The sequence below is a fragment of the Brienomyrus brachyistius genome, chromosome 11, assembly GCF_023856365.1.
Source record: "Brienomyrus brachyistius isolate T26 chromosome 11, BBRACH_0.4, whole genome shotgun sequence".
Classification (NCBI taxonomy): Eukaryota; Metazoa; Chordata; class Actinopteri; order Osteoglossiformes; family Mormyridae; genus Brienomyrus; species Brienomyrus brachyistius.
The window spans coordinates 21,878,948-21,892,916 of NC_064543.1; the positions used below are offsets into that span (position 1 = coordinate 21,878,948).

General features: G+C 47.1%; 1 protein-coding gene across 2 annotated transcripts in view; it reads right to left on the bottom strand.

Moving 5' to 3' along the window:
• Positions 1 to 1,373: 1,373 nt before the first annotated feature.
• Positions 1,374 to 13,969, bottom strand: part of LOC125751412 (spondin-1-like) — a 79,571-nt gene continuing 66,975 nt past the window's right edge. Inside the window, exons 8-16 of one of the 2 annotated variants that reach the window (XM_049030167.1) lie at positions 13,207 to 13,408; positions 11,904 to 12,044; positions 11,268 to 11,343; positions 10,855 to 11,037; positions 6,929 to 7,099; positions 6,594 to 6,761; positions 6,254 to 6,418; positions 4,168 to 4,434; positions 1,374 to 2,787 (exon numbers count right to left, since the gene is read on the bottom strand). In XM_049030167.1, coding sequence (XP_048886124.1) covers positions 2,624 to 2,787; positions 4,168 to 4,434; positions 6,254 to 6,418; positions 6,594 to 6,761; positions 6,929 to 7,099; positions 10,855 to 11,037; positions 11,268 to 11,343; positions 11,904 to 12,044; positions 13,207 to 13,408 — 1,537 coding nt within the window. In that variant the 3' untranslated portion in view covers positions 1,374 to 2,623. Of the gene's footprint in view, positions 2,791 to 4,167; positions 4,435 to 6,253; positions 6,419 to 6,593; positions 6,762 to 6,928; positions 7,100 to 10,854; positions 11,038 to 11,267; positions 11,344 to 11,903; positions 12,045 to 13,206; positions 13,409 to 13,969 lie in introns of both variants that reach the window. The other variant, XM_049030166.1, reaches the window with a different exon arrangement.

Sequence of the window (13,969 nt, forward strand, 5' to 3'; positions counted from 1 at the left end):
GACCGGTGTCCCTACCAGTGCAGTGCCTTAAGATCACGGGTGGTGCCAGGGATGGGCTTGGGGGTGCTGTAGCTGCTTCCATGGTTTAAGTAGAAGGTTTTTATTTTTAATGTGTGAGTACTATAATTTTGCCATGTGTCTAACACTGAATGTCATTGTAACTGTGTTGTGAAGTGGGTATTGTGTGTGTGTGTGTGTGTGCGTGCGTGTGTGCACGTGTTTGTGTGTGTGTGTCAGGGGTGTTGCAGTAGAAATTAACTGTGGCAGCCAGCACATTACCGGGAAACCTTAAGTTTCAGAGCACCCTCACTGAAAAGTCCAGAAAAGCAGCAAAGGGAAATTAGTTTACCTCTGCTAACCCTAAAGCAGTTTTCCTCATTCACCTGGCTCCTCAATGGTTGAGGAGGTCAAACCATAGGAACATCCACAAACTGCCCAAAACATAGGAAATGTATTTCTTCAGTCATAAAACTATGGCGAAATGTATGACCTTAGGCCTTATGTCAAGTCTCAAAATGAGTTAAATATAAACAGGCCTCTGTCGCCCCCCAGTGGCGCTTTATATAACATTCACGTGACGTGGTTATTTCGACGATTCGCTATGTACGAGTAAAAATAGAGCTCAGAGCCGGCATTAGTTACTGCACCGAGTCTAAATAATTACAAGAGATGTGCACAAGAGACATATACAGCACACATTAACTCTGGAATTTTTATTTACTGAAAGAGAAAAAACTACGACGATATGATAAACATAATTGCTTTTCCAAAAAAGAAAAAAAAATCCAGATTAATATGGCATGTTTTAGAATTGTTATGTAGAAACAGAGTAATAATTGTATATTTCTGGACAAGACAACAAAAGCAGCAGTCTTAAAACTGTAAATGAGTTATATACTTCGAATGTTCTCTGAACTGTAAATAAAAATGACATATTTTACCGGTCAGTATTGCACAGGTACAGGTAAGCAGAAATGTCTACATGAAATCACCCAAGCAAGCTCTCTCTATAATGACATCCACGAGCTGCTCTGTGCTCTAAGAAATAAATGAAACCAAGGAATACAGAGTACATATCGCCACCTGCTGGTGTCCTTGCGTTTTGCATCTTTATAATTAAAAATCTGTACTGCTTCAAAAGGTTCGTTTTTGCACTAAAACATACATTTGTTTCCATGAAGGGAATATAACAGCCTGACAGTAACAAGCTTTAAGGAACAAAACCATAAAATTATAATTACCATATGAAAAATAGATATTAAATAAGAGATACTCATCGAGAAGACACAGTAGAGCATATATATTTTGATACTTCACAGTGATGTTTGAAATCAAGTGTTTGTGGGATGAAGCGCAAAAAGACAGGCACAGAATTTTTCTCACATTAACTTTTATTGTAAAGATGAATTATTCCAAAATAGTAATATGTTAGAGAGAGAGAACGAAAAGAGAGGTTTTGTGTGTGACAGCACGTGTTGTATGTGTGTGTGTGGGTTTGTGTGTCTGTGTTTGGAGAAAAGGTCAGAAACATCTAGAAAACATCTACTCACGACTTTGGTAAGAAGCCGGCTGACATTCTTATCAAAATTCCACAACAAAATTTCTAATGATGCACAAAGTAATAAAAAAGTTGTAGAGCCTCTATATGTATTACAGTCGAATAAAAAGTCACAACAGATTCTTGCTAAAAACAGCATCCTGACCAGTAGAAAATGCTGGAATGGTTGGTTACCTGTGCTTTTGTCTCGGGAATATCATACACTATTGAAGAAGTTACCACAGGATATAACAGCTCTATTTCTTAACTGATTGTTTTTTTTTATTATTTATGAATAACATACCACACCAAGTTTACAGTAATCTTGCAAGAAATTCTATATGCAACAGAGTTTTTGTACACACAGCGAAAAATCAATCTGTTTTAACCAGATGTGTTGTTTCCCAATCAGCTGGGTATTGATTGTAAGTGGCCCACCTTGGTTACATTTACAGTGACTGTTTTGTAGGGTTGCGAGCCTCGGACAGAAATGCAGGGTACTGGATTGGTGGGGATTGGACCCAGTCCTTTACAGGCACATGCTGTCACTAGGGTGCAGCCTGATCCCAAGCCCAAGACCAAGGTTTTCCTTCAGGCAAGGCTGATGATCATGGACAATAGCCAAAGTTATTGGTGGTAGTAGTATAGTTCATATAAAAGAAAAGTATAAGTTACGAAACCCTCCCATCTAGGATGTAGCCTCACCTTGTGTCTTATGACCCCCCCAGACCCTGTTCTGAGATACATATCATATAAAACTGTTCCTTCTATATGATTTGTATATTCAGTATAAGCTTATGGACCCGACAGCTCTAGTACTGTAAGTGGTACTGGGCGTAACCTTTGACCCTTTCTTACTCTGTGCCCAAACTTGTCAGGGAGGAGGGCGGGTGGGGGTGGTGAGGGCAAACCAAAGACTCACTCAGATTTGCCCCAGGTCCCCCAGGAAGACCCTGCAGTTCACAGACACCCAGGTTAAAACAAGACCGATTTTGCCCCATGACAGCCCTAAACAGAGTGCATCATCATATCACTGACACAGTCACAGTCGCGTGCCCGCCCCCCCCTCCCCCCCGCTAGGTCACCCTAGCAGGGCTGCACGTTACAGGCGCGTATCTCCTTCTTGTCCTTGCAACTGGCAAGCTGCATGCTCACAAAGCGCTTCTTCACCGTCATGTAGCGCTCCTGGATCCCCCCGCCGCAATGCTTGGTACATTCCATCCAAGCTGACCACGGCTTCATCTTGCAGCCTGCTGGGAAGGAAGTAGAGGGATGTCTTTTATGTGATATTTCCCTGCATTAGGAAAACAGGAGCTACTTCCAGAAGCGCTATAGGCTCTTCCCCCACACCCCTCACAGTTGGAAACATCTGCCAACACCGGTGAAAGCTCTTTAGGAAAACGCGAAACAGGTCATTGTGTCATCGAAGGCCCTTTGCTTCTGCTTAAAACACTCTACTTGGGTCCCACCATCTGTGAGCTAATAGCCTTGGACAGACATGCCACTGCAGGAGGCTTAATTGAAACATCAATTCCACTGGCACTGATGCCTCCAGACCCGGCCCCGATAAACGGAGTATTCTGGATCTGGGTTCTCCCATGCTATGGGAGGTGTGCTGATACAGTTAGTCTGCGCCCCCTCAGCTCACCTGCGAGTGCCCAAGTGGCATGACCTGAGAAGAGGCCTGCATTTCCTTCGGCTAAAAATAACAGGTATAACAGTCGGCGAGTATCCAAACCTTTATGAATGAAATCAAGTTTTTGACAGAGAATATTTAGGCTAATGCTAACATAACTGCTGGTTCTTATGCTAGCATGAGTTGACAACACTACAAAGTATTATTAATTAATATTTCTAACAAATTATATGCTGCATTTTTGTTGCATATATTTTCATTTGTACACAAGATGGGCATTACCAGTTGTTTGGGCATATCCACTAACAATCTACTGATTGATTACACTAGTCCCTAAATTCAGTCCGGCACAGTTAAACACAAACTTGAGTTTCGTGAGAGTGATTTGACTGCATATGTCATTGTCTCAAGCATATACTCCAGAGAGCAAGCACCAATTTTTGATTGTGTGCACCCATGAGGAAACCTGTTACAATAGCATTTTGGAGGCTGACTACCAACAATGAATACTGAACAGTGGGCCATTTTCAAACTTTTTCCATCCCACAACACTTTGTGAGAGTTCTTTTTGTACTTTTGATAGACTTTGTTTTTAGTTTTTCATATTCATTAATAATTTGCTCTGTACTGTGCATGTAACCTTATTTCTGCAGTTCTGCATGTTTTCAGCAAACGCTAAAATCAATTAAAACATAAAACACTGAAAATAACACATGTCACTTTGCCATACTGTACGGTGCACTGTAGCCCCACTCCACGTGCCGACAGCATAGGTCTGCAGACCAGTATTTCTGTGGTGCAGTTTTTTAGGCACAGCACAAGGTAATTGGCAGTGGAAAAGCGCGGAACCAGGTCCAAATTAGGCACTGGTTTGGTACCGGAACCAGCACAGCATTAGTGGAAAAGCACAAGGTGAGGGATGACTTAGTCCCACTCAAAGCACGGACACTTCTCTCAGGGTGAGGGAGGGTTTGGCTCCGCCCCCTGCACTAACCTGGCTGTTCATCGGTCTCAGGCTCGCGGCTCTGCTTGCTCCGCCTCTTCTCGCGGGCTTCTTTGCGCCGCTTGCGTTCTTCACCGCCCCCTGGGCCGCGTTTGCACTTGCGGATCTTGCACTTCTTCCTCTGCACTGTCTCAGGGCAGGAGTCACCCCCGAACTGCGGCTCCACCTTGATCATGCGCGTTCGGATCATGTGACCCTTCCCACAGGACTTGTTGCATTCAGACCACTCGGACCACTCGGTCACCATGCAGTCTGTGGCTGGGGAGGGGATGGGTGGAGAATAGGGGTGCGGGGTCAAAATGGTCAACATGCCAGAACATCTTGTATGTTGTCTTAGGAGCACTGTCCCCCTCCGGCAGGCACAGATTTGTCTTCAGATATTATTTTAAAATTTGCTTCCTGTCTCCCCTATCTGACTTTTTGCATGAGAGCCAAAGTAAATAACCTGGCTGTGAGTGCAGAGCTCTCTTCATCCTAACCTAAAACGTTAAACCCTAACCCTAACCCTAACCCGAGGAATCACTGTAAGATGAGACAGGCTTCTGGGCAACACATGGTTATCTTGTTAAATATTTTGGCTTGGCTTAGCTGTGTAATCATTTCCATTCAGGTGAAATAAAATCCATAGTTATTCTCAGGACAAGATAGAAAAAAAAAATCCCTGTCTGGCTTAAAAATAGCAAGAAGCCAATTTCCTTTCTATAATCCTTTTTATAATCCATTCTTCAATTACCTCTAACAGTGAGCAAAAGATGACAATGTGTGCTTTCGGTGTTTTTTTTTCTGTTACAATGCTGGGGAACAGATCGGAATATAAATTGCGGATCAGACTTCGGCTCCGAACAGGAGAGAGCGTCAGCTCAGTGGGGGCCACAGCAGCAGGAGAGAGAAGTTACAGCAAATGCAGCACAAATTATATTGTTTCCCAGTAAATCTGATTACGCTGTGACGCTTTCTAACTGCATCTGTGTTCTGCCAGGGGAAAGAGGTTCAGCACCTAAATTACAGCACAAACAGATTTAAAGCCACAGAAGAATGGCAGAGCCGACTGAAGTGTTAATCATGAGATGTCAGATTGTCATTGGAGGGAGAACAGGCATAAGTCTGAAGTAAGACGAGAAACTAACACTATGCATTATCAGTGAAAGTCAGCAAAAGAAAGGCAGCTTCTCCAGTAATCTAAACTCAAGATGTGCTGAGTCAGCCAGAGGCCCGATAAGACAGGGCCCAGCAGAGCTCAGCCTTTTAGATCCAGATAAGCCTCCTGTGAGATTCTCGGAGATAATCTGCCAGAGAAACGCAAGCTTGGGCAGCAAGTCTCATCTCTGTTGCGGGGCTTTGCTGTTTACTGAGGAAAGGCAGAGGAGAAGTAGCACAGACATTAGTGCTTCTGTGCTGTGCCAGCACATTTTACCCACAGCGATGGCTGAACTGCTGCCAGGGGTGAATATATAGACAACAATCCACCCAAGTGCCCTTAAGGTGCAGACCAACTGAATAAAGATCCCCACAAGCTGTTTACTGTATTATTCTTTTGAAGTTATAGATGCATTATGGGACCGCAGGGTCGATTGTGAAGGGTGAGACCCCTGCATTAGGGCATGGCTGAACCCCCATTTACCCAGGTTCATGTTCAGATCAGCATGCACTCACTGGGTGTCCTGGGCTGAGTGCCCCAGTGTTAGCTGGTAGACCGGCCTGCAGCAGTCTCACTGGCTGAACAACTCTACATTAGCGGTTAGCACAGCCTGTTGTCATAGGGCTGAGCGGGATAATGTTAGCACTTAGCATGGCCTGCTGTGGTCTCACTGGGTTGAGAGGCCCCGTGTTAGCAGATAGCATGGTCCGCTGCGATGTCATGGGGAGAGCGACCTAATGTTAGTGGTTAGCATGGTCTGCTGTGCTCTCACAGGGTTGAGTGGCCTAACGATTGCGATTAGCACGGCCTGTTGCGGTCTCACAGGGTTGAGCGGCTTGACATTAGCAGTGAGCACGGCTAGCTGCGGTTTCACAGGGTTGAGCAGCCTATCAGTAAGTAATTACAGTTAGCATGGCCCCCTCGGAGTCGGTCACTCACGGCACTCGGGCAGCATGCACTTCTCCACTTGCTCCAGCTCCTCGCTGCATTCGCCAAGCTCCACGGGCGACTTCAGCATGCGCTGGCGTGTGCGCATGCCCTTGCCACATGTCACGCTGCAGTCGCTCCAGTCAGACCAGGGTGACAGCATGCAGGGGATGGTGTCTGGGGTGATGTCAGAGAACAAACACACCATGAATGAACTCCTGTTTACCCTCCCATCATGAAACAATCATTCAGTCATGTGTCACCCACATATTCATATTATTTCAGAACCGTGGGCCATCACTGCCTTCACAAGTCTTAACCACTCTCCAAACGGCCTGACGTAGACACTCACGACACTCTGGCATCATGCACTTCTCGACCTCGGCCACCTCGGCATTGCACTCGGAGCTCTCTGGTGGGAGCATCTTCACCATGCGCTCCCGCCTCTTCATGCCCAACCCGCAGGTGGCACTGCATCCGTCCCACTCGCCCCACTCTGTCACCAGGCAGCTGCTTGGACCTGGTGGGGTAGGAGATGGATGTTGAATGCTGTAATACCGGTCGGTGACACACCACATCAGAGACCCTGGCAGCTGATACGCTGCCCATAATGGTGTCCTGGTCTGCTGGCCCCAGGAGAGGGGGGGGCACACCTCAGACCCTCCCACCACCAAATGCTGCACTCACCGCAGTCGTTGTTGACGACGCACTTCTCCGTCTCCTCAGTGGGCAGGCTGCAGATGGAGCCATCCTCGGGGAACTGCTTGACGTAGCGCTCGCGGGAGCGCATGCCCATGCCACAGGAGGCCGAGCATGGTGACCAGGTGATCCATTCCGACATCATGCAGGTGGAGGCATCTGAGGATCAGAGCAGCACAGCTTGTAATGGCCGCTCTCTTCTCAACCACAAGACAGTGACCTCATCATGTTTACCGCCTGGGGTGTATTCCTCACATCCCAGGAGCAGCATGCGGGTGACTGTGTCTCAGCTACGGATGCAGTGTTAATTTTGACAGCAAATTTTGATTACATGCAATGTTAGATATAAGCCTCTCATTTAAATCACATGTAAATGCAGTATCGAAGGCGTGCTTCCTACAGCTGCGCCAAATCTCCAAACTGGGACCATTTCTTACTATTCAAGACAGAGAAATTTATGCATGCCTTTGTATACAGAGCTGACGTCAAAGTTCTCCTACTTACATATAAGGCACTTAAAGGTCTAGCTCCTGCCTACCTGACAGAATTACTTCAAGTTTACAAGCCGCATCGTCCACTCAGACCACAGAATGCAGGTTTCCTTGTCATTCCACATATAAATACAGTGAGAATGAGCAGTAAAGCATTCTGCTGCAGGGCCCCTATATTGTGGAATGGTTTACCAGTCTATGTTCAGGATGCCGATTTGGCCTCGGTCTTTAAATCTCGATTGAAGACCCATTACTTCAGTTTAGCTTACTCGCAACCTACCACACCATAACTATGGCTGCAGGTACTGCTGTACATGTCATTTTTGATCTACTATGCTTGTCTGTTTATGTGTCAGTGCATGTTCTGACCATCCATGCTCTCTGCCTTCCCACATGTCCGGGTGGTGGCCGGGATGGGCACCATCTGAGCTGGAGTCCTGGTTCAGTCCCATGGAGGGGTGACATCACAGATGGGACCTACGAACTGTATCATTGTGGGTGCAGCCTTCAGTGCCACCCGACAGTCCAACATGGAGAAAAGGCTTTGGCCACCTCACAGGCCAACATGGATAACCGACTCATTGATGGACTTTGTCTTGATCCTCAATCACAGCATATACCTCCCTTTTAGCAAGCATGTCCACTCTTTTCTGTTTTCAGTAATGTTAGCATGCCCAGGGGGGTTGGGTGGCCAGTTGACCTTGGACCCCCAGAGGTTTTTTTGCTCCCTACTTGGGAGTTTTTGGTTCCTCTCCTCCATTGTCTTCTTGCTTTCTTTATTCAGTTTCTTTTCTTTTTTTCCCCGTTCTGTATCTCCCTCTACTTATGTTGTATGTATCACAACACAACCCTGTAAAGCGCTTTGGGACAACTTTGTTGTGAAAGGCGCTATAAAAATAAATTGAATTGATATAACTAATAGGCTACTTAAATATATAATCACACTAAATAGTTAGACATTACGATCTTCCGGACCTTTGCTTCAAGAAATTTTCTCTAACTGGACCTCTTTACATTTTACTTGAATACCCCTGTATGCGAACTACATTAGATCTGATTGGATCTCATCTCTGGCAAACATTTTCGTTTTGTTTTTATTTGTTGACGAAAGTGTCAATACACTTTGTCAGAACCTGATAGTCTGATCCTCCTGTGAGCCACGCCTCCTCGTTAACCTCCAGTGAGCCACGCCTCCTCGTTAACCTCCTGTGAAATCTCTATGTTTCCAGCTGTTTTCAGTCCTGTGTAATTGAATATCTGTATTTAAGTCCACATTCAGGTCTGTTTCCCCAGTCCTGTCATTGAAGTCATTTATGTTAGCATCCGTGAGAAGTCTTCGTGAAGCACTGTATTCCTCTCCGTTACCCATTACATTCCCATTCCCCGAGCCTATGTCTCCTGCTCCTGCTTCCCCTGACTCCGCATGACATCATCATAGTCTTAGGCCTCGCTAAATCATTTTCATTTAGTTATCGTCTAGTTTTAGTCTCACATGTGAAGTTCACCCAGTAAGCACACTGATACATCTCTTTGGAAGGGGCTACATTCTAACCATCACTTTATATTGTGTGGACTGCAGAACCCATAACGTTACACTCAAAAGCACCAAGCGATAGAACTTTCTGGAACGTTCAATAAATGTATCTTTTTCCTGAATAGTGGAGGGTGCAGTGAGGGTCCATTGAGGACCCAGTGAGATCCCGATAAGGGCCCATTGAAAGCTGGTGAGGGCCCGGAGGGATCCTGGTAAGATTTTGTTCATATCTGGGGAAGGCCCAGTGAGATTCTGTTAAGATCCTGGTAAGATTCTGGTGAGAGCCCAGAGGGATCCTGGTGAGATCCCGGTGAGATCCCGGTGAGATCCCCAGCTCCCTAACCAACAGGCGTGTTAGGAGCCCATGAAATCAAAACAGGCAATTCAGTGCTGCAATATAAAAGCCACCGGATGGTTAATAACATGTCATCAGGTGAAGTGGTAACTGCCAGCAAGCTCCAGTCAAGTCGAAAAGCCCATGGCAGAGCTGGGAGCCCCTGGAGAGGCAGAAAAACTTGCCAGGCAGCTAGCCATTCATACATCAGAGCCAGAGGCCAGCAGTATTCAGCCTGTTTACTTTGGGGCCACGACAGAAAAACAAAGGAGTGTGGAAACGGCACATTCTGCCTTTTCCCTCCTTAGTCATGCGTAAAGCCTGATTAGCCCAAGTCCCTAGGCGCTTTCCCACTGCAGGAACGATGAACTTTGGTTGTGTTCCCACTGCAAGAACTCGATTGTAGCTCCATTGAGGTAGTTCCTGAATATTTTTTTTAGTTCCTACTCTGGAGTAGGTAGTTTTCACTCGACCAGAAACTACTGGGTGAGGCTAATAATGATAAGCTTGCTGATTGGTTGATCACAAGCATAGGCACGAAAAGAGCGGGAAAAGAGATAGAAGTAGTGAAGCAAAAATTAAGCAGATCCCATTAGTTGCATTACTGAGAACCTTTTTATCTCGCATCGCCATATTTCAGCATTGGAAATTTTGATTGCTAACCAAAAACCTTCTGTCTAATATCACCAGTGCCGTTGGTGCCAGTGTTTATTAGCGGAATAACATTACACTGCCTTTTTATTCTGTGGAAAGCGAAAGATCGATCAGCTGGCCAGATTTAATAGTGAATTATAAACATGATGTGAGCTGTATAAATAAAATGTAAATAAAATAGTATTTGTCTCATATCTTTGGACCATACAGTCAAACCCTCCAAATAACTAACAAAACTGCTCATTCATCCTCCTGTTTTAGGGGACGGGGCTGTAGTTTTGTATGAGGCTTAACCTACAAGTAAGGTCACAGTTCCTGTTGTGCGGTACAACTCGGTTCCTGGACTTTGGTGGGAAAGCGCCTTCTGTAAACGCACCTGACACTGCCATCACTTACAGCATCGCGTCAGGCACGCAGAAGAGCTCAGAGTCGCGGTTATTACAGCGCAGACAGTACGCAGCGCTGGGGGCACTTAGGGGAGGGCGACACTGTTTCGGGTTTAAATCCCTCCTGCTCATAAAAACAGCCCGTTACTGATCCCCACTGAACTTCTATTGGCTTGTGTACAAATGGGAGCAAAGGATTTATTGATCCTACCGACTCCAGGAAAGAGCTACAGGAAGTGTTTTGACATTTAGTGTCTGGACGTGTGAATCAATACCGCCTAACCCACCACAATAGGTCGGCCACTTAAACGCTGTGTCCTGATTCTGTCGTTTGATAAAGTGTCACTTCAGTGCAGCAGTCCGTTCGGGCGGCCGTCTCCTAGACGCAGTCCTGGTTAAGATGCAGACTCACAGCTCCAGCGTCACCTATTACTCAGTCATCAGTAAATAAGGAGAGCGTGTAGCGATGGCATGGGGACAGCAGGGGGCGCCGCGTGTAGCTCCGGGAGCCTCACCCTCGTCGCTGCAGCCGGGTCCCATGCAGGGCTCGAAGTCCTGGGTGTGTGGGCAGGCCACACTAAGGTCCAGCTGGGCCTTCAGCATCCTCTGCCGCATGCGCTTGCCCTTGTCGCAGGTCGAGGAGCTGCAGGCCGACCACGGCGACCAGTTGGAGTATATGCAGGTTTCTGGCGTGTCGTCTACGGAAGATTGGACCAAGAGTCATGTTTCTCACCAAGGAGGGTGAACTTTCAAAAATACCCTTACAGGAGTACTGCAGTGTTGCTTATTTCTTTTGCTATTTCGCTAATTACTTCTCCTCAGAGATAGTGATCTCTCCTGAGGTCTCTCTAACTTTTTAATTAAATTGTCATACGCCTCTCCAGCTCCAGCACGGATGAAAGAGATAGGAAGATACCAAAATGCGCACCTTCCTCTTTCTCCTCCTGGGCAATGTCTGCTACGATGTCGTCCACGTTGTCGGGGACGACATTGCACTGCTCCCCCTGCAGGATAAAGAGACAGAGGTGTGGATATGCATGGCAGCATTATAAAGGGAAAAGCCGCCCTCCCCCACCCCCATCCCCCACAGCTGGTGGTCTGTAATTAGTATGTAAGTGGCAGTGTATGGTTGTTTTGGGGAAACAAAGGAGCAGCCAGTGAACAAATTCACTGTGAAAATTCAATGTAGTGACATTCACAGCATTGGAAACATGTCACTCTGCTTAATAACAGGCCACACGCCCCAAAGAGGCATTTCAACACTCACTAAACGTTTCCCTTCAGCTCTGAAAGATTTATACTTTTTCATTGTTTCCAATTTTCATGTGTCGACCTCAGACAAAGTCAAAGTTCACAGTGATAGGCTTGGTTTCCAGTTTGTTGGTCTTACAGATGATTTCCATACAGAGACAATGGGTATTTCTGACTGTGGCCCAGACGACAGGAATCAAATTGCTCTTGAGCACAAACAGTGTTGAGTGCGGGCAGTGGGTTAGTTACGGTCTGCCGCCGCATGTTAGTCATTCTGACAGCTTGCTGGCAGGCGGCGGGAGAAGAGGGGCACCTTTCTGGCGATCCTCTCCACCACCACTCTGGCGACGGGTGTAATGGGGCCCCCTTCAGGGTCATAGAAGGGGCTCTGGGGGTGGTCCAGGCTGGTGAGGGGCCGGATCTTCTCCTGGGGCACCGTGGGCTTGTTGGGGGACTGGAACAGCCATGAAGAGGGGGTGAGGGGCCAACTCCATCACCAGGGACCCCAGCGGGGGATCATATGCTAGGAGCTTCACAGATTCATTTCAATATGCATAATTCATGGCATGTGTGATGTCGCCTTTACGGACGACTTATGTAATTCTTCCCTCCTGGCTTCTCTCTGTATCACCTTCTACTCTCTGCTGCTGGAACAGCTTCCATGCAGAAAAACATAATTAAAGAGACATTAACTACGATTATCACAACAGAATTTCACAGTCGTTTAGTTAACGTGGCTTTAATCGCTGGAATAAAAAAAAAAACATTGGTATTTAAAGCACAGCATCCTGTGAATGCATCTACAACTAGTCTATAACGAGAGTCATTATAAAACTTAATGAAAATGACCATGCTTATGAAAGCCTTTTAATTGCTAGGTTTAAGGTAAAAGCTCATTAAACTCATAAAAATGCTGTGTGTGTGTGCGCGCGCGCGTGTTATTCCATAACAGTAAAGCACAGAACTATATAACATAAATAACCTTTTAATCTTGGTTTACGACTTTTTTTGCAACACCTTTTAAGCAAAGTTATACTGAACTGAGCAACAGCTGTTATTGATATTGGGCGTCTCATTTGGTTCACGCGTGGTTAGCCTGGAAGCCTTCATTTGACTTCAGAAACAATTAGACGTGCCATTTACTTGCTTTGCTTACGTTTCACCTGCACAACACCAGAGCTGTTATTTCTACGCACAAGCTGCCTGTTTGCTGTCTGAGTGAGGATGCTCAGTGATGAAATGGCACGGAATATTGCTCCAAGGTAAAGACACTGTTCCTCAGTCACTCAACACACTTTTCACCCATAGCACTTCAAAGAGAACCTCGCAGACGAGAACCATGCCACACATCACTGCAAATCCTCCATTAATGTGCAAAATCCATCCATCCATTTTCCATAACTGCTTATCTGGTGGAGGATCCTGGAAGATCCTGAAGCTGGGGCTCTATTATGTGGACGTGGCATTTCAGGCCAGTAGATGGCATTGTCCTGTAAGAAGTCCTTCATCAGTGGATGCTGAGGCCTCTTAGAACCACGGCAGTAGAGAAATGACAGGAGAATTGACATCAGGCAGTGAGCAGAGGACAGGCCAGGCCGGGGACCTGGTGCACTCACCTCGTAGGTGACGCCGCTGTCGGTGCCGGCATCCCAGGGAATCATATCCTGTACCACCCTCTGCACCCAACCACACTCCTTGGTGCAAAGGTCCTCAGCAGACAGACCCACGTTCCAGTCCGGACTCGGGCCGAGCATCGTCAGGAAGGACATGAGGTGCCGGGAACGGTCCACAGAGAACTCAGCTGAGGGGGCGGCCCGCCTGCATGGGGGAGAGGAGGGGGGCACACGGTGTGAGCACTTCAGGAAGAATGTGTACAGAGTCTGGAGGGTGTCTGCCTTGGGACGCGGGCAGACAGGCACTCAAACAAAAGGGATCCACAGCAATAACCTTCAGGCTTCTATTTTCACAGTCCCTCCCCGGCAGCAGAAGCGGGGTGTTCACAGGCCACATGGACCCTGGCATTCATGGAGCAGACACAGGGCTTTCATAGGCCACGTGGTCCCCGGCATTCACAGGGCTGACACGGGGCATTCACAGGCCACATGGACCCTGGCAGGCAGACGCGGGGCGTTCACAGGCCATATGGACCCTGGCATTCATGGTGCAGACACAGGGCTTTCATAGGCCACGTGGTCCCCGGCATTCACAGGGCTGACACGGGGCATTCACAGGCCACATGGACCCTGGCAGGCAGACGCGGGGCGTTCACAGGCCGTATGGACCCTGGCATTCATGGTGCAGACACAGGGCTTTCATAGGCCACGTGGTCCCCGGCATTCACAGGGCTGACACGGGGCATTCACAGGCCACATGGACCCT